This window comes from Phoca vitulina, unplaced genomic scaffold (genome assembly GCF_004348235.1).
Source record: "Phoca vitulina isolate PV1807 unplaced genomic scaffold, GSC_HSeal_1.0 scaffold43, whole genome shotgun sequence".
Taxonomy (NCBI): Eukaryota; Metazoa; Chordata; class Mammalia; order Carnivora; family Phocidae; genus Phoca; species Phoca vitulina.
This window is the reverse complement of record NW_022589746.1, coordinates 13,624,871-13,651,113: the sequence shown is the minus strand read 5'-3', so window position 1 is coordinate 13,651,113 and position 26,243 is coordinate 13,624,871. Positions and strand designations below refer to the sequence as shown.

At 40.6% G+C, this 26,243-nt stretch overlaps 1 protein-coding gene across 2 annotated transcripts in view; it reads right to left on the bottom strand.

Moving 5' to 3' along the window:
- The window catches only part of PRKG1 (protein kinase cGMP-dependent 1), a 1,214,718-nt gene that overhangs the window by 127,835 nt on the left and 1,060,640 nt on the right, over positions 1–26,243 (bottom strand). For both annotated transcript variants that reach the window (XM_032430422.1, XM_032430421.1), the window contains exon 8: positions 17,532–17,597. In XM_032430422.1, the coding sequence (XP_032286313.1) occupies positions 17,532–17,597 (66 nt within the window). The remainder of the gene's footprint in view (positions 1–17,531; positions 17,598–26,243) is intronic.

Here is a 26,243-nt window from a genome sequence, read left to right as displayed (position 1 = left end):
CATTTAAGACTGTTTCAACCAAAATGTCAAGCTGGCCAGAGCGCAGTGCAACAGATGTTCTCCCACATCACTGCTGGGGAGTAAGCTGGAGAATGGTTCTACACAGCAATGTTCAAATATGCACACCCTGTGAACCAGCGATTCCACCACTGAGGAACTCCTCAAGGAAATACATCTAAAGAGGGACAGAGGTATATGCAAAGAATTCTTCACAAAAATTAAAAACTGAAATGAGCTTACATGGTCAAGCCCATTTACAAAACTAAGGAGAGAAACTTGAATCATGCTCATGAGATGCTTTTATTAACCTGGTAAATTGTGAATGGTCTACGTGGTAAGGTAATGTGATGTCATGCGTTTTGAAAGCAGAACCAGGTTCCTACACTATTTCTCTAACTAATAGCTGTATGTTTTGTAAAATGATACTTTGGCTGTCTGGAGCCAAGTTTACCTTTATAACAGAGAAGGAAAAGCATTCTTTGTATGTTTGCTCTGAGAGAAATCATGTGTATATGTATGTATCTATCATCAATCTATCAGTCTCAACTAGCTTTGTGATTGGCACCCATGTAAATAAAGGACAGTGTAAATTTGTCTATCTACATATCTATCTCTGGGTGTGTATTTATGTATGCTGTCCTTGTACGTGGACAAAATAGAGAACAGACTTAGGCAGTGTGATCTCACTAAGGAAATAAACTAAAATATTAACAGTAGTGACCTTTGAATGACAGGATTATATTTATAGTTTTCTGTGCTTTCCAATTTTCTCAATGAGCAGTTATTATGCTTATAATCACCTGACACTGACTCTAAAAATGTAAAAACAAAACAAAGAGGAGAGAAAGTAATGCAGCATAAATAAATAAAAGTTCCCACTCAGTGAGATTTCAGTTTTCCCATCTAGATGACAATATACTACCTCCCGTTTATCAGGGAGGATGACAACATCCTCACCAACAACCAAATCATGGTTTGCCTTTGCTAGCCTGGCTTCTGCTTTAATATTAGTTCCATTACATGACCGTGGCAGGGCCGTGTACAATATAACCGTCAAACCCCGTCCAAACCAGTATGTTCTGAAAAGGCCCTTCTTTAAGTAAAGCTTAGTCTGGGAACAAGATTTCACTGTAATTGTAGCTGATGCTAATCCAATTCATGTGTCTATGCTAAGAGTTTCAAAATGAGTACCAACTGCTAGACATATTGAGAAAAAAAAAAAAGGGAAGTCTTAGATCTTTCTGACCCCACTGAGCCTATAATAGCTGTTTAACCAGGGAAGTGTGTTTCCTAAAGTAAGCAAAACCACTTACCTCTACAAAAAAATAAAAAAAACCAAAGTGAATATTTAATGCAGAATTCAACTTTCAAACTTAATGATTACACTGTTGATTTTTAAACTGGTTAAGCTTCTGTCAGAAGTGGGTCTTGGCATCCTGCCCTTCCTGCTATATCTCTAGGTCCCCAGCAGCATTACGATCCCCTCCTCAAATAAACAGCCCAAACACCACACAGAAGACCTTCAAAGAGAATTCCAAATATTGCCTTTTTAATTGAAGACATCAAGATTGATTTTTCAGATGTGGAAACAAAAGCGTTCACAGATTTTCTTATTCATTCGTACAACTGGTTCCAACGACTTTGCTGAATCTCTAAATAAGTTTTTGAGCCATCTGAGCAGGGAGCGGAGCACAAGCCGCAGAAATACAGGAAGATTTTAATCATTTGTGGGAAAAAATGAATCATTTATTCATCAAGGTAAGATGAAGCAATCATTGTAATTAAGGACGCCTGAGCTGTGATTATAATATTTTAAAACTGATTAACTGTGAACTACAACATCAATTTCCATTCATCACCTGACTGTCCAAGAACAAACTCATTTCTAACCTCTGATGGACTTCTCCATCTGAACAATACCACTTGGGCAGGTGGAATTTATCGCACCCATTACTGCATCGACCAACTACTTTCACCTCAGCCCACTGTATCTCCCATACTCTCCATCTGTGAGAGACACCCCCCACGCCTCCCAAGATCAAAGCACTTCTCTCTCTCTGCATTTAATTATTCCCCCAAATCTGCCTTGGGGTGGTGCAGAGACTCTCAGACTCTGGTGAACAAGCCCTGGGGCAGGTGCAGCGATCTCCTAGCAGTCTCCCTCCTGTGGGTTCCTCACTGCCCAGGGACAGAATCCCTGTTCTTTTTGTCTGAGATGTCAGATTTCTTCATCGTCTGTCCTCATCTCTTCTGTCCAATCATATCTCCCCGCACTCCACTCGTCCAACTGACTGTTCAGTTCCTCAACTCTGAAATCCTCTGTTCCTGCCACATTCCACTCATTGCTGTATAATTGTCTTTCCAGATCCCTCGTCTTTGTGCAAAACACCACCGTGTCCTTCCACCTGGGGTGATGCTGCCCCACAGGGAACATTAGGCAATGTCTAGAGACACTTTTGCTTACCCCGCTGACGGCTGGTGGGGAGTGTTAACTACTGCCGACTGGGTAGAAGTCAGGATGCTGATTAACATCCTACAATTTACAGGACCACACCCCATGAAAAACAACTCTCTGACCCCAAATCTCAGTAGTGCCAAGTTTCAGGACCCCTGTGCCATAGCAAGTTCTGGTTCCTGGTCCCAGCAGGGCGGGGGGCTGCATACGGAAAAAGGGAAGGTTGGCGGGGGGCGGGGGTTGGGGGTGTCTTCCTTGAGTGCTCTCTTTCAGGCCTAGGACTAGTGACTACTTACATCTACTATCTCTGAATTCTCTAGAGCTCTGTTCCTTTTTGCTAGCTTGTTACTTCAATCCCGTTACAGTTACTAATTCTTTATAACAATTTTTTCTTGTTCAAACTTGTGTGTGCTGCTTCTCTCCTGCTTGGACCCTGACCTACACAGCTTTAAGCATCCCTTCATTCCAACAGATACTGCGCAAGGACTCAGTACACTTCCTGACATGGCGCTGGGAACTGAGGAGGCAGCATGAACAACATCAACCTGGCTTCCGTCCTCCTCAAGTTTGTGGTTCATGAGTCAACACAGACAGAAAAGCATCGTCAACATCTTACACAGCAGGAGGATGATGGTATTGTGAAAAATGACAGGAGAGCCCAACTTATTATGGAAGGCCGGAGAAATGGTTGAGTATAGGTTCGTATATTTTTAATGAAATCAATGGGCTGAAATGATCAAATTGTCATTTTAATTCAGTGATTCAACTATCTAGCCACAATGGGGTTTTGAGGCAGGGAGGTTGGCAGACCATTTGGAACTCAAAGATTTGACACAATAATCTTTTTTCTTAGAAGTAGTAGAATTCATTTCAGATTTAGTTCAATGAAAAGATTTTTTTTTTTGTTCAAGATTTTATTTATTTATTTGAGAGAGAGAGAGAGAGGGTGCACAAGAAGTGGGGAGAGGCAGAGGGAGAGGGAGAAGCAGACTCCCGGCTGAGCAGGGAGCGTGACACTGGACTCCATCCCAGGACCCTGAGATCATGACCTGAGCAGAAGGCAGATGCTTAATTTGCTCATCATCCATTTCCTCTTTTTCAGGTGGACTCATATCATTATACTCTTTGTTCATTTTTATGATTATGAGCTTCTTGAACCAACTATCTCTTTTTATGCATTTCTATTTATCACAGCACTGACCCTAAGGCTTAACACAGACTGGATACTCACTATGTGGTTATTGAATTAATAAATGCATGAGTTTTCTATCTTGGTAATTTAAATCATATTGAGGTGAAAAAGCACTGAACCAGATATCATGAGAGCTGCATTGTAATCCCATCCCTGGCACTAAAGAACTTGGACACTCAGGGTACCTGGGTGGTTCAGTCATTTGAGCATCCAACTCTTGATTTTGGCTCAGGTCACAATCTTGGGGTCCTGGGATTGAGTCCCACATCAGGCTCCATGCTCAGTGTGGAGTCTGCTTCTCCCTTTCCCTTCTCCTGCTTGTGCTCTCATCCTCTCTCTCTCTCTCTCAAATATATAAATAAATAAAATCTTAAAAAAAAAAAAAGAACTTAGAAAGTCCATATTCCCTCTGGAACTCACCTTTCTCATTTCTAAAGAATTTGGAAAAGAGGTTTTTCAAAGTTTCATTAAGTTCTAAAATTCTAAGATACAGCATTAGAAGACAAGAACATAAAAATATTAACTATCTTGGGGTGCCTGGGTGGCTCAGTCGTTAAAGTGTCTGCCTTCAGCTCAGGTCATGATCCCGGGGTCCTGGGATCGAGCCCCACATCGGGCTCCCTGCTCAGCAGGAAGCCTGCTTCTCCCTCTCCCACTCCCCCTGCTTGTGTTCCTTCTCTCTGTCAAATAAATAAATAAAATCTTAAAAAATACATATATATTAACTATCTTGATTCATTCTTTGCATTAAACAGTGTGACTTGAGTGCACCTGACACTCTTGGACCCAATTTTGTCACTTGTAAAAGAAAGTTGACCTATGACAGAGGTTAGCAAATTATGACACTTGGGCCAAATGGCGGAGTTCAGTCTTTGGGACAGATGGTATTTACGATCTCATCCTTTATGGGAATTGTTTGTCAAGCCCCAGTCTGCAAGGTACCTCCTACTTCACCTTCTTAAATCTCTGCTATGACTTTCCAAATAACCCATGGACCATCTAAAAGTTTTTAACAAGGTTTTCAAACCAAAAATTTAGTGCATTTTGATTAATGGCCTACCCACATATTAATGACATTGGACTGCTTTTATTCTGAACAGAGTCAAAAGCTTTCGAAAGAGTACTGTTAGAACCACCATGGATTTGTCACTTTACAGACAAGAGCTGGAAGTGATCCATAATATAGATGTGAAAATAAGTAATAGAATATTTACATATTTGCCTTTGGAACTCCAACCACTAGATGTCTGAATGGCTGACATATAGCAGGTTACCAGTAATTTCTAGTTAGGTGGATGAAGCAAGAGACTGGGCCTTCTCAAAGACTTCTCCAGGGATGCTATGTATTGTCTCTGCAAGGACTTGCAGTAGGAGGAAGGTCTACCATTTTAAAGCATTGGGATAGGCACGCATGACAAACTGCTGTCCCCATCCCCTCTTTCCATTACTAAAACCACAAATGGTCTCTAGATATACTTCTTTTCTAGTGGAAACGTGCTTATTTCATAGTCAGATCATGCTTGCTCAGGGCATGCTATCATTCAAGTCACATCACTGAACAAATATAATGTCTCTCTGTCTTCTACACTTCTGGATTTTATCTTTCCTGCTTAATATTTTTTTTTTTTTATAAAGCATACCAATCAATAACAGCTCCATAGAAAAAGACAAGCCCAAATGATCGCAGCTGATATAATCCTAGTAAGGCATATTTGGTTTTGCGATCAGCCTGCAAATATCCTCACATCACCCCTAGATTTCATTCTGGAAAAGGAACCAAAATAAAGTCCATTTAGGCTGTAGGAAAGGCTGAGGCTGTGAAATATTTTAAGTTTATCACCTATCAGTTAACCAATGTGACTACAGGCATTGTGGCATGTGGTCCCTATGGTCCTATTGTGTGCACACAGAATGGCAAGTTATATAAGGAAGACACAGGAGACCTAAGGGGGACAAATACCCTGGGCGCATAGGCCTTCGTGAGACTGACCTGGCTGGTGGGGTCAGAAGTGTGCTGGAAAAATGTGAGTGTGCTGAAAATATGAAATGTGCATTTCAGTGTCCATAAACAAAGCCTACTGGGACACAGGCATGCTCATTCATTTATGTGTTGTGTTTGGTTCATTTCTCGTGACTACAGCAGAGCTGTGTAGTTATAATCAAGAACACAGGGTCCACAAAGCATAAATATTTAGTAGCTGCCCTTTTTAGAGAAAGTTTTCCAGGCCCTGGTTTAAGTCATGTAGCTCTGGCTTCACACAGCATACTCTACTCAGAAAATAAAACTCCTGTTCTTAACGCAACCCACCATTTTTGTTGAGCAGTTTAGTGATCATTTGCTCTTCCTTGAGCCTGTATCTTGGTGAGTCTCAGCCCCCACACCAGTTGCTTATCAGAAACATCTATAGCACCTCCCCCTGAGAGAAGCTGGATAAATGCAATTTTCTCCGTAAGTTTCCATCTCCTCTGGCATGAAGTCCTGATGTACAAGGCTTCCCAGGCTCTTGCCTGGCTGGCCAACTTTTTGATATACCTAGCCCAAGGCGTGGATGAAGTGGATTTAGTATTTTTGTTTGTTTTTCCTTGATCTTGGAATGGAACTGACTAGCCATAGCAAAAGCAAGTGGAAAGGAACCAACCCACCAGAATCGAGAAGGCTGGGGAGAAATCTGGGTGGAGACCTGGATCAGAAGCAGGATCTCCAGAGACTGATGGAGGTGTTGGCTAAAGAGCTGGAAACTAGTACTAGAAAGAGCTACAGGTGGAGGGTAGGGTGATCAGAACATAGGAGGTTTTGCTACCAGCACTGGTAAAGAAACAAACAAACACAAATTTAATATAGACAAAGAGTTGTCTCTGAGCTAGTCCTATACACTCAGTTTTCAGACCTGTATTGAATTTGTGTCTTGTTTATTTCAGGAGTCCATGTATCTGAGACAGGAAGCAGACATTCACTGTGAAATTTCTTAATGAATAAATGTAAAATTTCCTATAGACTAGTTCTAACCCCAATTTTGATACCTAAGCCCCGATTTGGGTACTGAGAAATAGTCTCAGTGTACCAGTTCCAGTGACTTTTTCTCATCATCCAATCTGTCTTGGTAACCTGTTTGCTTTCCTATGTTTGATGGGTCTTGGGTCCGTCCTTAGACTTATGAGTTGCTTCCTAAGCACTAGCCCCATAGCTAGAGTCTTGCTACTCTTTTAAACACATGGCATAAATATGCCTATTACAAATGAGGCAATGAAAGCTCTAGGAGGTTAAAAATTTGAACCACATCTCCCCAGATTCCCTGATCTATAGGGATACCTTGGTTTCTAAAAGTGCCATGTGCAATGTCCTATAATCTGATATTTGAGACTCCCTCCTAATCTCATCATTTTTATGCCCCAGCACACTGCACTTCCTCTAGGCTAATTCTTGGTCTCCATCCCCCGTTGTGTCTCAGGGACAACTGTCTCAAGCCACAACTGACTCCAAAGTATGACCAAATATCCCAAATTCAGTGATGTAAATGTTAGCCATATGTGGTGTGTAAATTATTTTTTTTAATCTTAATCGAGTGACATTTTTAAAATTTTTTATTGTTATGTTAATCACCATACATTACATCATTAGTTTTAGATGTAGTGTTCCATGATTCATTGTTTGTGCATAACACCCAGTACTCCGTGCAGAACGTGCCCTCCTTAATACCCATCACCAGGCTAACCCATCCTCCCACCACCCTCCCCTCTAGAACCCTCAGTTTGTTTTTCAGAGTCCATCATCTCTCATGGTTCATCTACCCCTCCGATTTCCCCCCCTTCATTCTTCCCCTCCTGCTATCTTCTTCTTTTTTTTTTTCTTAACATATATTGCATTATTTGTTTCAGAGGTACAGATCTGAGATTCAACAGTCTTGCATAATTCACAGTGCTTACCAGAGCACATACCCTCCCCAGTGTCTATCACCCAGTCACCCCATCCCTCCCACCCCACCCCCCACTCCAGCAACCCTCAGTTTGTTTCCTGAGATTAAGAATTCCTCATATCAGTGAGGTCATATGATACATGTCTTTCTCTCTTTGACTTATTTCGCTCAGCATAATACCCTCCAGTTCCATCCACGTCGTTGCAAATGGCAAGATCTCATTCCTTTTGATGGCTGCATAATATTCCGTTATATATATATATATATACCACCTCTTCTTTACCCATTCCTCTGTCAATGGACATCTTGGCTCTTTCCACAGTTTGGCTATTGTGGACATTGCTGCTATAAACATCGGGGTGCACATACCCCTTCGGATCCCTACATTTGTATCTCTGGGGTAAATACCCAGTACTGCAATTGCTGGGTCATAGGGTAGCTCTATTTTCAACTTTTTGAGGAACCTCCATACTGTTTTCCAGAGTGGCTGCACCAGCTTGCATTCCCACCAACAGTGTAGCACTTTTTCATGTGTCTGTTGATCATTTGGATATCTTCTTTGGAAAAATGTCTGTTCATGTCTTCTGCCCATTTCTTGATTGGATTCTTTGTTCTTTGGGTGTTGAATTTGATAAGTTCTTTATAGATTTTGGATACTAGTCCTTTATCTGATATGTCATTTGCAAATATCTTCTCTCATTCTGTCGGTTGTCTTTTGGTTTTGTTGACTGTTTCCTTTGCTTTGCAAAAACTTTTTATCTTGATGAAGTCCCAATAGTTCATTTTTGCCTTTGCTTCCCTTGCCTTTGGCGATGTTTCGAGGAAGAAGCTGCTGCGGCTGAGGTCGAAGAGGTTGCTGCCTGTGTTCTCCATTAGGATTTTGATGGACTCCTGTCTCACACTGAGGTCTTTCAACCATTTGGAGTCTATTTTTGTGTGTGGTGTAAGGAAATGGTCCAGTTTCATTCTTCTGCATGTGGCTGTCCAATTTTCCCAACACCATTTGTTGAAGAGACTGTCTTTTTTCCATTGGACATTCTTTCCTGCTTTGTCAAAGATTAGTTGACCATATAGTTGAGGGTCCATTTCTGGGCTCTCTCTTCTGTTCCATTGATCTATGTGTCTGTTTTTGTGCCAGTACCATACTGTCTTGATGATGACAGCTTTGTAATAGAGCTTGAGTCCGGAACTGTGATGCTGCCAGCTTTGCTTTTCTTTTTCAACATTCCTCTAGCTATTCGGGGTCTTTTCTGGTTCCATACAAATTTTAGAATTATTTGTTCCATTTCTTTGAAAAAAGTGGATGGTATTTTGATGGGGATTGCATTGAATGTGTAGATTGCTCTAGGTAGCATTGACATCTTCACAATATTTCTTCTTTCAATCCATGAGCATGGAAAGTTTTTCCATTTCGTTCTGTCTTCCTCAATTTCTTTCATGAGTATTTTATAGTTTTCTGAGTACAGATCCTTTGCCTCGTTGGTTAGATTTATTCCTAGGTATCTTATGGTTTTGGGTGCAATTGTAAATGGGATCGACTCCTTAATTTCTCTTTCTTCTGTCTTGTTGTTGGTGCATAGGAATGCCACTGACTTCTGTGCATTGATTTTATATCCTGCCACTTGACTGAATTCCTGTATGAGTTCTAGCGGTTTTGGGGTGGAGTCTTTTGGGTTTTCCACATAAAGTATCATATCATCTGCAAAGAGTGAGAGTTTGACTTCTTCTTTGCCGATTTGGTGCCTTTGATTTCTTTTTGTTGTCTGATTGCTGTGGCTAGGACTTCTAATACTATGTTGAATAGCAGTGGTGATAGTGGACATCCCTGCCACGTTCCTGACCTTAGGGGGAAAGCTCTCAGTTTTTCCCCATTGAGAATGATATTTGCTGTGGGTTTTTCATAGATGGCTTTTATGATATTGAGGTATGTACCCTCTATGCCTATACTCTGAAGAGTTTTGATCAAGAAAGGATGCTGTACTTTGTCAAATGCTTTTTCTGCATCTATTGAGAGGATCATATGATTCTTGTTCTTTCTTTTGTTAATGGATTGTATCACGTTGATTGATTTGTGGATATTGAACCAACCTTGCAGCCCAGGGATAAATCCCACTTGGTCGTGGTGAATAATCCTTTTAATGTACTGTTGGATCCTATTGGCTAGTATTTTGGTGAGAATTTTTGCATCCATGTTCATCAGGGATATTGGTCTGTAATTCTCTTTTTTGATGGGGTCTTTGTCTGGTTTTGGGATCAAGGTAATGGTGGCCTCATAAAATGAATTTGGAAGTTGTCCTTCCATTTCTATTTTTTGGAACAGTTTCAGAAGAATAGGTATTAATTCTTCTTTAAATGTTTGGTAGAATTCCCCTGGGAAGCCATCTGGCCCTGGGCTTTTGTTTGTTGGGAGATTTTTGGGGACTGCTTCAATTTCCTTAGTGGTTATAGGTCTGTTCAGGTTTTCTATTTCTTCCTGGTTCAGTTTTGGTAGTTGATACATCTCTAGGAATGCATCCATTTCTTCCAGATTACCTAATTTGCTGGCATAGAGTTTCTCATAGTATGTTCTTATAATTGTTTGTATTTCTTTGGTGTTGGTTGTGATCTCTCCTCTTTCATTCATGATTTTGTTGATTTGGGTCATTTCTCTTTTCTTTTTGATAAGTCTGGCCAGGGGTTTATCAATCTTGTTAATTCTTTCCAAGAACCAGCTCCTAGTTTCGTTGATCTGTTCTACTGTTCTTTTGGTTTCTATTTCATTGATTTCTGCTCTGATCTTTATGATTTCTCTTCTCCTGCTGGGTTTAGGCTTTATTTGCTGTTCTTTCTCCAACTCCTTTAGTGGTAGGGTTAGGTTGTGTACTTGAGACCTTTCTTGTTTCTTGAGAAAGACTTGTATTGCTATATACTTTCCTCTTAGGACTGCCTTTGCTGCATCCCAAAGACTTTGAACAGTTGTGTTTTCATTTGTTTCCATGAATTTTTTTTTAATTCTTCTTTAATTTCCTGGTTGACCCATTCATTCTTTAGTAGGATGCTCTTTAGCCTCCATGTTTTTGAGTTCTTTCCGACTTTCCTCTTGTGATTGAGTTCTAGTTTCAAAGCATTGTGGTCTGAAAATAGGCAGGGAATGATCCCAATCTTTTGGTACTGGTTGAGACCTGATTTATGACCTAGGATGTGATCGATTCTGGAGAATGTTCCATGGGCACTAGAGAAGAATGTGTATTCTGTTGCTTTGGGATGGAATGTTCTGAATATGTCTGTGAAGTCCATTTGGTCCAGTGTGTCATTTAAAGTCTTTACTTCCTTGTTGATCTTTTGCTTAGATGATCTGTCCATTTCAGTGAGGGGTGTGTTAATGTCCCCCACTATTATTGTATTGTTGTCAACGTGTTTCTTTGCTTTTGTTATTAATTGCCTCATATAATTGGCTGCTCCCATGTTAGGGGCATAGATATTTACAATTGTTAGATCTTCTTGTTGGATAAACCCTTTAAGTAGGATATAGTGTCCTTCCTCATCTCTTACTACAGTCTTTGGTTTAAAATCTAATTTGTGTGATATAAGGATTGCCACCCCAGCTTTCTTTTGGTGTCCATTAGCATGGTAAATGGTTTTCCACCCCCTTACTTTCAATCTGGGGGTGTCTTTGGGTCTAAAGTGAGTCTCTTGCAGACAGCATATCGATGGGTCTTGTTTCTTAATCCAATCTGATAGCCTGTGTCTTTTGATTGGGGCATTTAGCCCATTTACATTCAGGGTAACTACAGAAAGATAGGAATTTAGTGCCATTGTATTGCCTGTTAGGTGACTGTTACTGTATATTGTCTGTGTTCCTTTCTGGTCTATGTTGCTTTTAGGCTCTCTCTTTGCTTAGAGGACCCCTTTCAAGATTTCTTGTAGGGCTGGTTTCGTGTTTGCAAATTCCTTTAGTTTTTGTTTGTCCTGGAAGCCTTTTATCTCTCCTTCTATTTTCAATGACAGCCTAGCTGGATATAGTATTCTTGGCTGCATATTTTTCTCATTTAGTGCTCTGAATATATCCTGCCAGTCCTTTCTGGCCCGCCAGGTCTCTGTGGATAGGTCTGTTGCCAATCTAATGTTTCTACCATTGTAGGTTACATATCTCTTCTCCCGAGCTGCTTTCAGGATTTTCTCTTTGTCTCTGAGACTCGTAAGTTTTACTATTAGATGTCAGGGTGTTGACCTATTTTTATTGATTTTGAGAGGGGTTCTCTGTGCCTCCTGGATTTTGATGCCTGTTTCCTTCCCCAGTTAGGGAAGTTCTCTGCTATAATTTGCACCAGTATACCTTCTGCCCCTCTCTTTCTTCTTCTTCTGGGATCCCAATTATTCTAATGTTGTTTCGTCTTATGGTATCACTTATCTCTCGAATTCTGCCCCCGTGACCCAGTAGTTGTTTCTCTCTCTTTTTCTCAGCTTCTTTATTTTCCATCATTTTGTCTTCTATATCACTGATTCTCACTTCTGCCTCATTTATCCTATCAATTAGCACCCCCATTTTGGATTGCACCTCATTAATAGCCTTTTTGATTTCAACTTGGTTAGATTTTAGTTCTTTTATTTCTCCAGAAAGGGTTTCTCTAATAACTTCCATGCTTTTTTCAAACCCAGGTAGTATCTTTAAAGTGATGATTCTGAACTCTAGATTCGACATCGTACTAATGTCCGTATTGAGTAGGTCCCTGGCATTCGGTACTACCTCTTGTTCTTTTTGTTGAGGTGATTTTTTCCAACTTGTCATTTTGTCCAGAGGAGAATAGATTAATGAGAGAACAAAATGCTAACAGGGTAACAGCGTCCCCAGAAAATATACTCTAAGTAAATCAGAAAAGACCTTCCAGAAAGTTGTCGCTTTTCTGTTCAGACAGTTGTTGCTATTCTTTTCTTCGATCTCCTGTTGAGTTTGTAGGTGTTCAGAATGGTTTGATCCCTATCCAGCTGAATTCCTGAGACCAGACGAAATCCAGGTCTCCTACTCCTCCGCCATCTTGCTCCACCCCAACCTGTAAATTATTTTAGTGACTCCTGGAGTCCCATGGAAGGCCTTAGGCATCACCTGGAATAATTTAGAGGGACAGACGGAAAATCTTTGGGTACTCTAGGGATTTTATCCCCATGGAGCCAGAAAAGTTCCTGCTTTTTTTCTATTTTATTTAAACAATGGATTTGGTAAAAGAAAAGTTTAAAACCAATGGTGATGAGATATTATTTTAGCTCGAGATTACCAGGGGTGATAGTTAAAACAATTAACAGTATGACACAGGAATTGGCCAATCAGAATGGATACTCATATTGGGGTGTACCAGAAGTCATCTTTTAGTTATTGCATCCAGGAGAGATTGGGAGAGTCATGGGTGGGGACATCAGATGACCAGGGCAGTAGGGGAATACAAGGGACCCACAGGGAACTCAGACCACTGCTATTTACCAACCAGTAAGAAAATATTTTAATTTTCATAACCAGTATGGCTACATCTTGGAAGTTACACAGTAAATCAGGGATAGTTAGGACTCTAACTTAGATCTTCATTTCCTGGGGAAAAATATAAAACTCTTATAATACTTACTAGCAGTTATGTTACTGTCTTTAACAATGATCTCAACATGTCAGAAAATAAATGATCTTCTTTGAATCTCTAGCTTTATCAACAATTCATGTCAATGAAAAAGTAGGTATTGCATAACCTATTATAGAATGCAGTGATGTACTTACTTTTACATTTATATATTTTCATGGATTCCAAAACGAGAGCTGCTAAAGACACCTAGTTATTTTTTTAAATATTTGAAAATTTTATTAATGGAAATAGATCATCCTGTTAGACAGATATCCTTTTTTAGTCAATTTTCACAGAATCTAGAATCACTGCAGATAGTTACTAAGATCATGATGAGGCTGCAAGAATCTAATCATCAGAGAATACTTTTTGGGAAAACCATGTATCTGTTTATCGTTTTCTAGTTTGTCAATGAGCATTTTCTAAAAGAAATTCTGACATGCATGATTAGTTACAATAGTTCTTTTGCTCTCCCTCTGGAATGATAAAGCATAATTACTGGCTTATGTAACATGGTACCTCACTTGTAAATTTAAGAAAGAAGCTCCCTGTGTTGACACTTCTAATGTCTGCCATCTGTTTGCAGGGGATGAAGCCCTGGTGCTCCCCTAATTGACCATAAATTAGGTTCCAGCAGCAGGCTCTTGACAAGACCCTTAAGTTACAGTGGTTGTTGTTGGTGGTGGTGGTTTTTTGTTTTGTTTTGTTTTGTTTTTTAAGCTGTGAGTTCAACATTTGGTGGGAAGACCTGCTTCTCCTCTAAGATATAGAAATGCACATTCTGACTTCTACAGAAATGCACATTCTGACTTCTACAGTCAGGCCATCTTCTCTATACTTCTCCCCTCTCCAGGGGTACACTCTGTATATATTCCAAAGGACAAACTTCTGCTAGATAGAAAAACTGCTAAATAAGAGGGGGTCCTGTACCTTCTGCAAGAAGAGGAGAGCACATTCGTTGAATGCTTACTACACATCCTGTGATGTGCACGGACCTTCACATATGATAAACTGTTTGATCTTCAAAACAATCTTAACTTTAGGTAATCCCATTTTGCAGATAGGGAAACTGAGACTTAGAATTTATGTAACTGCCCATAATCTCAAAACATCATGTAGTCAGGATTCAACTATTGGGTTTTATTTGACAAAGCCCATGCATCACCCAGAGCACACTATATATTAGGTTTGGAAAAAAAGAGAAAAATTGGATGAGGGCAAAAGTGTGTATACGATGCTACGTGGCATTCTGAGGTCACTCCTCAGGACCTCACTTAACTCATTTGAAGAAGCAGGACCAGACTGCCCACAAAATCTTCCCTACTTTGTTTCTCTGATTAATCTGGGCTTACTGTTTACCAGGAAATCTTATCAAGTTATTCAACTTCCATGGGCTTCCACTTCCTCTTCTATTGAACATCCTTTCTACTTTCCAGCTGGGATCCCATGCACGTGGAAATTCATAAATTATTAAAGGACTGTAGGGATACAGACCGATATGATTACCTGTTCACCCCAGTCACCTGGCACATCCACAGCCTCAGAAAATCTAGTCAGATTTTCTCGCTTTGGACTTTATTATTATTATTTTTTATAAAGATTTTACTTCGAAGTCATCTGTACACCCAATGTGGGGCTCAAACTCATGGCCCCAAGATCAAGAGTCACATGCTCTACTGACTGAGCCAGCCAGGCACCCCTCTTGCTTTATACTTTAGAGGCAAGGTCAAGACCATTTGAGTTTCTGTAACTTTCCTGATCTACATCTCTACAAATTTTCTACCTCTCCTTTTAGAAATAGAAAAAAAAAAAGAAACCTATGTTCTCCAAGTATTCTTTTCTTGTTTGCCCACCATCTCTTCCTCTGTGGCCTCATTTCCAACAAATATTCCCTCTAGTATTTCGTTTGCTCCATCTTCCTGGATGTGTGTGCATACTCATCACACGGACACTCTCCAGGAGCCCACCAATGCCTCATGCTGCCCCTCCCTTCATCCCTCCTTCCCTCTTTAGCTTCTACCAAGTTCCTGAAGGAAAGAGCCCTTAGTCTGGGTGATCTCACTTCCCCAGTGCCCACTCACTCTCTGCAGGCTGGACACCATTCTCACCACCTGACTGAAACTTTTTCCCTCTATCTGTATACCTTTCAGCTTCCACCTGAGCAGAACGCAGCTGACTGTCTTTCCTCTCGTGAATCTTCTCTTGGCTTGTGAGGTTTCCAGCATGGCTCTGATAGCCAACACTTTGGTATTATTTACTGTTTTTTTTTCCTCCTCCTGCCTCATTCTTAAATGTAAGAATTTTCCCAACTTCTAAACTTGGTCCTTTTATCTTCTTCTCTCTTCTTTCATGCAATTCCACCCAATCCCGTGGCTTCAGCTGTTAACTCTACATGAGCAATTTTTAAGTGAATTTTAAGTTGACTCTAATAAGAGCTCTTGTCTTACTTTTTCTATCTCCTGCTGGGCATCTGTTCCTGAGTGTCCATCTTGTACGTCACATTCATTATATTTGTAACGGAATACCACTGTGCCTCCCAAATGGATTCCTCTATACTCCCTCCAGATCTTCTTGATCCTGAGTACACCCCTAATTCCTTCTATGCCTTTTACATTCAGTCAAGGAGTAAGCCCTTTGGTTTCAGCTCTTCATTCTAATGCAGTCCCCCTGTAACTGGTCTCATGATCACCACTTGGATGTACAGATGCTAAGCAGATATTCTGCCTCTTATTCATCTTACTCAGCATTCTCAGATTAGTCTAGCAATACAGTGATAGAGGGACACTATTTTGTCGCATAAAACTCTCAGTTACCCTCATCCCAACATTGAGTGAACCAGCCCCAACGTGTCTGTGAACTCACCTGCCCCAGCACCTCTGCCAACCACCCTGACCCAGCCTCCCCTCTCCCCTCCTGCCCCCGGCCAGCTGAAATGATTGTTCCCTTACGAGAACTGTTGTGCTGTTCAAACTATTTCTATTGCCTGTACTTCCGGATCCGCCCAATCATGCCCTGTCCTTCGCAAAGACTTCCCCGGTTTTCCTTAGTAGTCATCACTCCCTTTGCGGGACTCCCCTAAGTGTGTCCTCTGGACCCTTCCCACTTTCTGCCTTGTGCATAGGTCACAGATTCTCTCGTAGAAGCAAACCCCCAAAACCAGCATCTGTGCTGCTCCTCGGATTCTTCTCATGGCACCGAACCCAAAGACTTGCACGTGGTAGATCCTCAGTAAGATGTTAGGCAAATGAAGGAAACAACTGGGTAATGGTTGTTTGTAGGAACCAGATAAAGAATATCTGTGTTAGGGACGTTCACAGACACCCCATTCTGCAGTTATGCCACTGATCTGGTTCTAGGGGCCTCCAGAATTGAGATCGGTATATCAGGTTGGATCCTTCTCTACCTAGAGCTTACTGAGCCCCACGTGCACCTCCATCATTCTGGACTGCTCACATCCGGCTCCCAGGGGTAGGCTATCCTGACACCCACAGCCTATCTCCTATCTAGATCTATTGGCTTCACAAAAGGGTGCTTTGCAGTTCTTTCTCTTGAGTCAGCCACTTGGCTTTTCTGATACACCTCTCCACATACAGCAATGAGGAAGAGTCTGGAGGACTGCTTCCAGATCGTGCACACACATTTTACCCAGGCCCTTGGAGCATCAGTAATTGGGTATTTGTAGTTTAACCGATAAAGCACGCAGGCAATGAGACTAACAAAGCCAGATGGAGGGAAGGAACAGGGATGGGCATCATCAAACACACTTGTCATGGCCCTAGGTATATGCCTACATCTGAAATGTTGTTTTCTCCAAAAGCATATTCCTTAAGTACTTCCCTTATAGGAGTCTGGGAATGGGAGAATAGAGAGAACTAGAACATGCTGAAGGAATAATCCATTTCTTAATAATAATAATACTAGTAATATTATTATATATTCTATAGCAGTAATAATATTATTCTAAAAATTTACTCAAATAGCTAGCATTGTTAAGATCCTCCCCAGTAAAAAAGAAAACAAAAAACAAAAACCAAAACCAAAAACAACAACAACAAAACACAAAAAAACACTGGGACCCATGATTTCCTTGTGTCTCATGAATCCTGACATTTCTGTGACATGGCATGATGGCCCGTGCTCGTAAACAAGCTAACTGTGGTGGGGCTCACACTGGTTAAGCACCCTGTGGAAACTCTCAAGGCCAGAATGGCAGAGCCAGCCACCTCCAAGAATGATAGGGAATGAGAATCAAATATACAGCTCATTTTAAAATGAAAGAATATCAAACAAGTGTTAATAACTCCATAAAACAACGTCTAATTCCAAGAATTTATGTACGGCACGGATCGGAGCGCGCAGTACACAGAATAACGCAGTGTACTCACTCTCTGTCAATGACAAGGCAGGTCACAGCCTCTGCGGCAATCACGTTTGCTGTCCTCACATCCTCCCTATATAAAAAAAGAGAGAGATGTTGAAGTAAAATAACCTTTACTATCAAAGAAAAGTGATCATTGCGATTAATTTCAGGAAACACAGTGAATTATGTATACCCCTCGATTTATCCATCCCCATGGTTACGCTTCGTTCATGTCTCAAATTTCTTTGTCCTGAGGAACCACCTTACTCTTGCCATGAATCCCTCAAATCCTACAGTTATAATCCAGGAGTTAGAATTTTCAATCTTAAAGTTTCATTTATATAAGTGAAACAAAATTTTATATCCTCGTTCCCTGTGCTCTTTGGGGAATTAAGGAGTTAACCGGATAATGATGAGGATGGTAATGATGTAATGAGAGTTTTTAAAGGACCCGAAGATATATTTCTGAGGACTGAGTAATCCATTTGTGTGTGAATTTATTATTATAACCTTGAGAACAATGGATCTGTTTTAATTATCCCCTTAGAGACCCTGTTTTAATGTGGCTAACCTTTTGGCAACTTCTAACACACAGTTATTCATCTACACCAGAGTTCTCGGTTCTTCAAGAGTATCTGACAAATCTTAATTGCTCTGATTGAAATATGTATATACTGTTTGGAAATACCCAATTTGTCACTGTAGGTGTATCTATGAACTTCTTAAACCTTTAAAAATGTGTCCTTATTTTTCTCGTCTTACCCAGAGGTCAAAGACAGACTTTGTAAATTAACATTCACATTTCATTCTGAGCTACTAAAAATGTCATAGTATCACTACATAGAAACAGTAAGTTATATATGAAAATGTACTCCTTTTCCTAGAAAAGTAAAATTTCAAAGTTAATGATCAATATAAGTTTGAAATACATTACAGAGAAATATACAGAAATAATATACTGTTAATAATACATTATAAAAATCATAATCCAATTATCATAGGTCTCTAATAGTAGGCTGTTAAAGTCTTGAAAATAAAGATGTACCCACTGAATTTTTATTTTTTCAAAATATACTACTTTCTCACATATATTCTGAACCCAGTACTTTTTCTACTGATCTGTCTTTCACTGTGGCTACACCATGATATTGCAATTACAGTTGTGGGGCGCCTGGCTGGCTCAGTTGGTAGAGCGTGCGACTCTTGATCTTGAGGTCATGAGTTCAAGCCCCACACTGGGTATAGAGATGACTTAAATAAAAACTTTAAAAAATTAAAGAAATAAAATTACAGTTGTTTTATAGTAACCATTAGTATTGAGTATTTGGTAAACAAGTGCCCCCTTACTAAAATTATTTTTCAAAAATAGCTTGATGACATTGTTAAGCATTCATATTTCACAGAGACTTTAAAATCATGTTTCCACTTCCAAGGGAACCCACACTGGGATTCTGGTAGAGGTGTATTACATTTATACATTGATTTCAGAAGAAGGACTTTTTGATTATATTGATTTTCCATACAGTCACATCACATGGCCCTCCACTTGTTCACAGCTAGTTTTAGGTCTGTAAGTAAAATTTCTTAATCTTTTTCACTAGGCCTTTTTTTTTTTAAGAATTATATCGTCACTTTCTCTTATGAAAGCAGTCTTTCCACTTCTGTTTCTCACAGGTTACGCTATTAAAGGAGAGAAACTATGAATGAGTGTGTATCTTTAATCCATGTGTCATACTAAGCTCACTTCTGAGTCTACAACTTTCCTTCCAGTCTCCTCGGCCCCCCGCAGGATTCTGTCAGTGCCTCCCTCACACCCCCACCTTCCAGCCAAACTGGCCACCTCTGTTCTCTGCTGAATACATCAACCACCCCCCCCCCCCCCCCCTGCCTATAGGCCCCTTCCTCAATTCATTAGAATTAACTAGACCAGGTTCTCCGCCCATCTGTTCTCACAGCCTGATGTACCTCTTGACCCAAGTACCTATGGTGGTTTGTCATCTATACATTTATTTGTGGGGTCCTTGGTTGGTGATTCTATCCCCCTCCCACTAAACCACAGGGGGGCAGGTTCCATGGCTAGTTTTACTCCCCGTCTTACCCTGAATTCAGGGGCATGCAGGAGGTGCCTACTAAGAGTGTGGTACAAGAATGGCAAAAGCACCACAGCCTTGGGCCTGTGCGTAGGACGAGCAGAGAGCAGGTTTTGGACTCACACTGTCTTGGTTTTACGAGGCAAGCTACAAGCTATGTGAAAGCCTTGAAAGTGGGAATGATAAGAGCGCGCACTCCCTGGAGGGTATTAAATGCGACAGAGTTAAAGTTTATCATAACGCCCAGCTCATGGAGAGAAGCGCATTCTTCTGTGGATTCTGGCTCTTTCATCTTCTGTGTGGCCACGCTTCCAGTGGTTTACGAAACGCTCCCACCCAACAGAATGCAGATACTCTTTCTGCTCCAAGGGAACAGACAATATATTTTCAACTCCATGATCATACTTTCTGAGCAGGAATTTTTAGTGAAGGGGACACAACAATGGGCAGAAAACATGAGTAACACCCAGTAGGTCTTTCATAAATCGTATGACTCCTTTCCTTTCCTTTTTTCTTTTCTTTTCTTTCCTTTTTTCTTTTCTTTTCTCTCCTTTTTGTTCCTTCTCTCTTTCTTTCTTTCTCTTTCTTTCTTTGGTTTTATTTATTTCTTTGACAGAGAGAGAGAAAGTGCAGGAGCAGGGGGGAGCTGCAGAGGGAGAAGTAGACTCTCCGCTGAGCAGGGAGCCTGATGCAGGGCTCGATCCCAGGACCCTGAGATCATAACCTGAGCCGAAGGCAAGATGCCCAACCAACTGAGCCACCCAGGTGCCCCAAGAATGACTTATTTCTTAGGAGGTTGCTCATGGTAGTACGTTACTACATCTTGCTGCTTGTCTAAAAAACCAAAAGAACACTTATCACAGCTTTACAGAAAACATATTAAATCTGAATTTTCCTAAAATATATTACCATCTTGACAATTTAGTCACGTCTTTAAAAATATAATATATACAAAATAATGCTTTGTTCTGAATATATTCTCTGTGCATATTCATTTTTTAATTATTTCATCACAAACTTGCAATATTTTAAAATTTTATTATATCATCTGGCCTAAATTGGATCTACTTTTGCAAGTGAATGCAATTTTCTTGCAACAAAAAGAAAACTCATAAATATTTTAAAATAGAGATGGGGAAAAATAAAATATCAGAAGAGTCACATAGTCAAGAGAAATTAGAACTATTTTAAAAAGGAAAATCTGTAAGTTATGGTCTACAATCAGGCATAGTACCTAGTAAAGTAACATATGTCAAAAGAGAGAAGAAGCATAACACGGGGAAAAACAATATATTAATCATTAGATTATAATATTTGCCATTTACTCAGTACCTAGTATATATCAGGAACTGTATTAGGTGATTCGAACAAATCTCACTTAACGCAGATAGCAGAGGGTGGGTATTTTATCTCAAGTTTACACACGAGGACAAAGTTTAAGTAGCGCACCCAGAGTCAAACATAGCTCGTGAGTTGCTGCTTTGGAATTTGAGCACAGATCTGGATGGCTCCAGAGCTCATGTCTTTCCACAAAAGCCCACTCCTTATACACTCTGCTACCAGACTGCAATCCGACAATAATTCTAAATGCATTCTAATGAAAATGACTTCAGTGCAGTAAGTAGTCATAATGTCTGTCACCATAAAAAATATATTTAGTTGTTAATAAAAACAGCATTCATATGTTTCTGGCTGCTCAAGGGCAAAGCTAATTCAATAAATCATTTTGATTCTAATAGGGTTCGAATTCCTATCCGTGGCTATGTCCTAGCCCTGCGATATTGCTTTATAATAATGTTACAATAGGAAATAATTAAATGCCAAGTTCATTCCATGCCAAATTCATGTTGCCACTACGCTGTCTTTGTATCTCTGCTATTAAAGTGTTTCATGCCATTATGCCTGTCTATGCAGGTATCTAGAAATGCTGTCCCTGTGGACTCAGAGAGCCTGCTCCCGTGAGAGACAGAGTGCTATCTGATCTAGTATTGACATGTGCTAACCCCTTATTTTAGGAGAGACGGTAGAAACTTCTAACGAGACAATATCACTCATAGAAGCTGACAATACTGTGACTGCTTATTTCCTTTGCGGGTCTGAGGAAATATGAGATTGAGATAGAAAACATTACATACTCGTCTAATACAGAGGTCCTAAGAGCTCCATGTGGTTTTTAAACTTCTCTCTATCCATACACAGCTGCTAGGATCCTGGTTTCACACAGAACATCTGCCCAGTTAGCAGGGGCTTCATGTAATACTGGCTTAGAAGAGAGAAAGAGGAAGGAGGCAGATCCTGTTATTTATAAAAACAGCTTTCTTTGAGTTTTACTTTTTGACAGATCATGGTATACGATCATTTCTAGCAGAAGACTACAGGAGATTTTGGAAGTCCCACTGACATTGACCACAAGATAATTTCATAACTAGAATTATAAGATAATGTACAATATACTTAATTAAAAACATCCACCAAACACATACTGCCTCTTAACACTCAACACACTTCTCTATAGTAAGTCATGCACCTGTATCTACACAAGAGTCCGGGTCTAACGCGCACATCGTCTCTAAAAACCAAACCTCCTACTCATCCACTGCTGTACCTGTGTGTTAGTTGGCTGCAGCCTGACAATTAACAACCACGGGCTGCGGTGCAGGTAGCTACCGTAGCAACACCCACGTGCTGTTGATTAATGAGTCATCACAGGCAAAGCTATGCAGTTTAGTGGGGCTCTCTTTGTAAGCCTTTCTGGAGGAGTTAGAAATTCCTTTCAATGAAATCATAGAGCATGAAAAGCACCCCAAGTATCTGCAAACACCGTTTTCTGTGCACTGACTCTGAGATGCTGCGAACTTCATCACTGGAATCTTCGTCGTCACTGTATCCCACCGTGGGGTCACTATCAGAGTCTGAATAATCCATAGCAAGGGTTTACACGGGCTCTTCTCGTTCTGAAGCGATTTTGTTATGCCTCCTGGCTGCGAGGGAACTCTGGAGCACGTCGCTACCTCAGGGGAACGACACAGAGCGTAGGAGGCCAAAGGATAACGTAGTTCATGCAAAGTAGCTGCCTGAGAAGCTTTCCCAGCTCGAGAGTAATGTGAGCGCTGCTCCCGAGCCCAAGCCCTCCCTCCGAGCCAGCCTTCATGCACACTGACACTTGGAGCTTACAGCCACACACGGCCCCCGGCCCTGCCCTCTTAGTCAAGCGCAGCAGTGTAAGTCCACAGTGGAGTTTGCTTCACGCCGGACTAAATAAACCCTTTCCATCTCAGAAATCAAAGGCAAACATACTACAAGTGGGACGATAAACATCCAACAGCCACTTAAAATGAAACTACGCTCTGAATTAGTGACGGACCAGAATTGCACAATTTGTGGCGAATTCAACCATGCCTTCCAGTTTGAAAGTTAGGTCCCAGAGCAGGTAAGTGTTCTTGGACAAAAAGCTGCATCAGGCTAGTCACCGACTCCACTGCCTACTTGGTCGTGAAGTGATTCCCACATGACTCACACCTCCTGTACTCTGCAAAATGGACCGATGCACTGCACATAAATACATGTCTTCTAACCAGGGATGGCACAGAGTTAGCAACCAGTCAATTTTCGCTATCAGTATCATATCATCACATTAGGACATCGCAGAAGCATGTGACCCTTTCCACTTTCTCTCTGGAAACTCCTTCCCTAAGTTTCCATAATAGCAGTCTCCCAATTATTTCTGACACCACCTTCTCAATTTATTTTCCTGAATCCTTTACCTTAGTTCACTAAAATATAGGTGTTCCTCCAAAATTCTGTTTCTGGCCTTCTGTTTGTTGCTCTGACTTCTCTCACTGGGGAAATCTCACGTCATCTTCTGGTATCAACTACTAGCTTTATAAATGACTCTGAAGACTTCATTTTAGCCTTTACCTCTCTCCTCCTGGACGCCTGTCTCTGGAAGTTCCACTGAAATCTAATTCAAACCCAACTCATTTCCTCTTAATCGCAAAACCTCGATTTTCATTGGGCACCCTATGACATCACCCTTTGGGTCAATGACATCACCATTCTTCCACTTGCCTAGGCTCAAAAGATCTCTCCATGACTGCATAGGTTTGCTCAGACTGGCTCTATCTCTGCCTTCTCTATTGTCCCTCTCCTTCCTGTATGTTCCTAGAGCTACTGCTCTATGTGGGTCAACACCATTCCAACCAGGAATGCTGATCTGGCCTCATCACTGGCCCCCGTGCTCCTTCACAATCCCTCTTCCCATCCACGTCGCACTTGGTTGCACATTTTTAAATTTAAATCTAGCTGTGTCAACTCTTTGCATGAGAGCTTCCAAAGGAAATACCCAGGAAAGAAAAGTTTCTGTGCTGTCATCTAGGGTTGGAGGTCCTCTACTTTCTGACCTATCACCTTTTCAGGCCCTGCACTCATGACAAATAACAGTTTCCTTGGAAGACCCCAGCTGTTATCTTCATGCCTGTGCACAGGTAGATGGTGCTGCCAAGAACCCTCCATCCCAGTTCAAAAGTTCACCCATGCAAACTTCCACTATCTTTTAGTAGCATTTATAAAGGTAAAAAAAAAAAAATCCACCTAAGAAATAGGTCTACATATTGATTACGGAAAAAAAATAGTTAAACAAAAAAAGAGAGAAATATAAAAAAATACTATGATGGCACCTACCAGGAGATAACTAAGGTTAACATCTTGGTGAATATCCTTCAAACACTATTATTCTTAAGTATTTGCATGTTTTGTGAATATAATCATAATAAGGCAATAATTATTTTAACAAATATTTACTGGGGGCTATTGCATTCTGCATGCCTGAATCCTGAGGTCTAGTGGGGACAGAAGTTAAATCAGTATGCAAGCATATAACTGAAAATGCCAATCTAACAGCATGCAATCAGAGCTGTAATAAGGGAGGTGCTCATTTGGCAATTCAGAGGACAGACAACATTTCTGAGGATGTTAAACAGTAAGACTGGAAGGATCTGTTAGCAACCTGAGTCAGGAGATGTATTTTCTAGGAAACATCTATAACACAGGCAGGAGCCCCGAGGTAGGAAATAGCATATTGTAAAAAAAGAAGGAAATAGTTTACTGTAAAACAAAGAAGGCAGGGATTCTGAGATTGAGGAAAAGAAGGCAGGGGCCAGGAGAACAGACTGGAGGGCAAGGCCACATCGTTCAGTGCTGGGTGCTACTCTAAGGATTTATTTTTTAAGAAGAGATTAAGGGGGTGCCTGCGTGGCTCAGTCTGTTGAGCTTCTGACTCTTGATTTAGGCTCAGGTCATGATCTCAAGGGTCCTGAGCATCAAGCTCCATACTCAGTGGGGAGTCTGCTTGAGATTCTCTCCCTCTCCCCCCTCCCCCCACTCACATTTATACACTCACTTGTTCTTTTAAATACATAAAATCTTTAAAGAGAGATTGACTAAGTGAACCTTTTTTTCCTTTACCATAATACATAAAACCTTAACAATTAGCTGGAAAGCTCAAGCTCAATTAAAGGAAACATTCCATATGCTATGATGAAATAAAGTATCAAGGAAATCATTTTAGATGCGTAATGTTAGAACACTGGTGGCCTTCTCACTTTTTAAAGTAGATGTTGCTGTATACCCATTGATATATGTAAATATATATCTAAAGAGAAAATATGACCTCCACCCTTTAGATTCTTCCAATGAAGAATGCAGGAGTAATGACAAAACCAACACATAAAAATCACTGTATTATCAAGAACATATACCAACTCACGCTCAACACCAGTGCACTAGCCTACCCACGGCAGTCTCTGCTTCTCATCAAGAGTACGGACTCATGACACGACCTCAAAGAGGATATTTCTCTAGGCACAACAATTCCAAGCGTGATCCATAAAATAACCCCAGAGTGTATTCTTCCTGGCAACACTGCTGGGTATTTCCACTCACTGTATTAATTCACTTCCACAGAGGATGCAAATCCTCTTCGACCCATGGGAGGTCACAATCTTAAATAAGAGTGATGAATTTGGAAGAACTCCATTTTCACATTGTTTTTTTCTAGGACTTCTGTTGCATTGGTGGCATCATGAATCTTTCATGTGACCTAAGAACTTCATATTCTATGGCATGCTTCAATGACAATGACCATAGATATTTATTAGGCTGAACCAAATGAAATTGGCAATTTTGCACAGCTATTGGCCATTTCATATGGTTGAAACTAATACATGGAATTACTGAAAGGGGAGGGAAAGCAATTGCAGAGGAGTAAATACCGCTATTTCTTTTCCCATTGTGCTCCCTTTGTGACACGAGCTGAAGTGAGGGTCAAAAGTAAGCCACATTGCTTCTATATTCCATATTTGAACACATACATTCCTGTGGATGTTGATGTGACTGGTGGCTTTTGCTCTTCTATCTAGACATTAAAGAGTGTTCTCTGTACACTCCATTATAGCTAGGGTATGAAAGAACCACTGAGGAAATTCCTAGTTTTGTTGTTGCTGTTGCTAGAGTACAAATAGTATTTACTCTGTACTCTAGCTTTTTTTTTTTTTTTTAAAGATTTTATTTATTTATTTGACAGAGAGACACAGCGAGAGAGGGAACACAAGCAGGGGGAGTGGGAGAGGAAGAAGCAGGCTTCCCGCTGA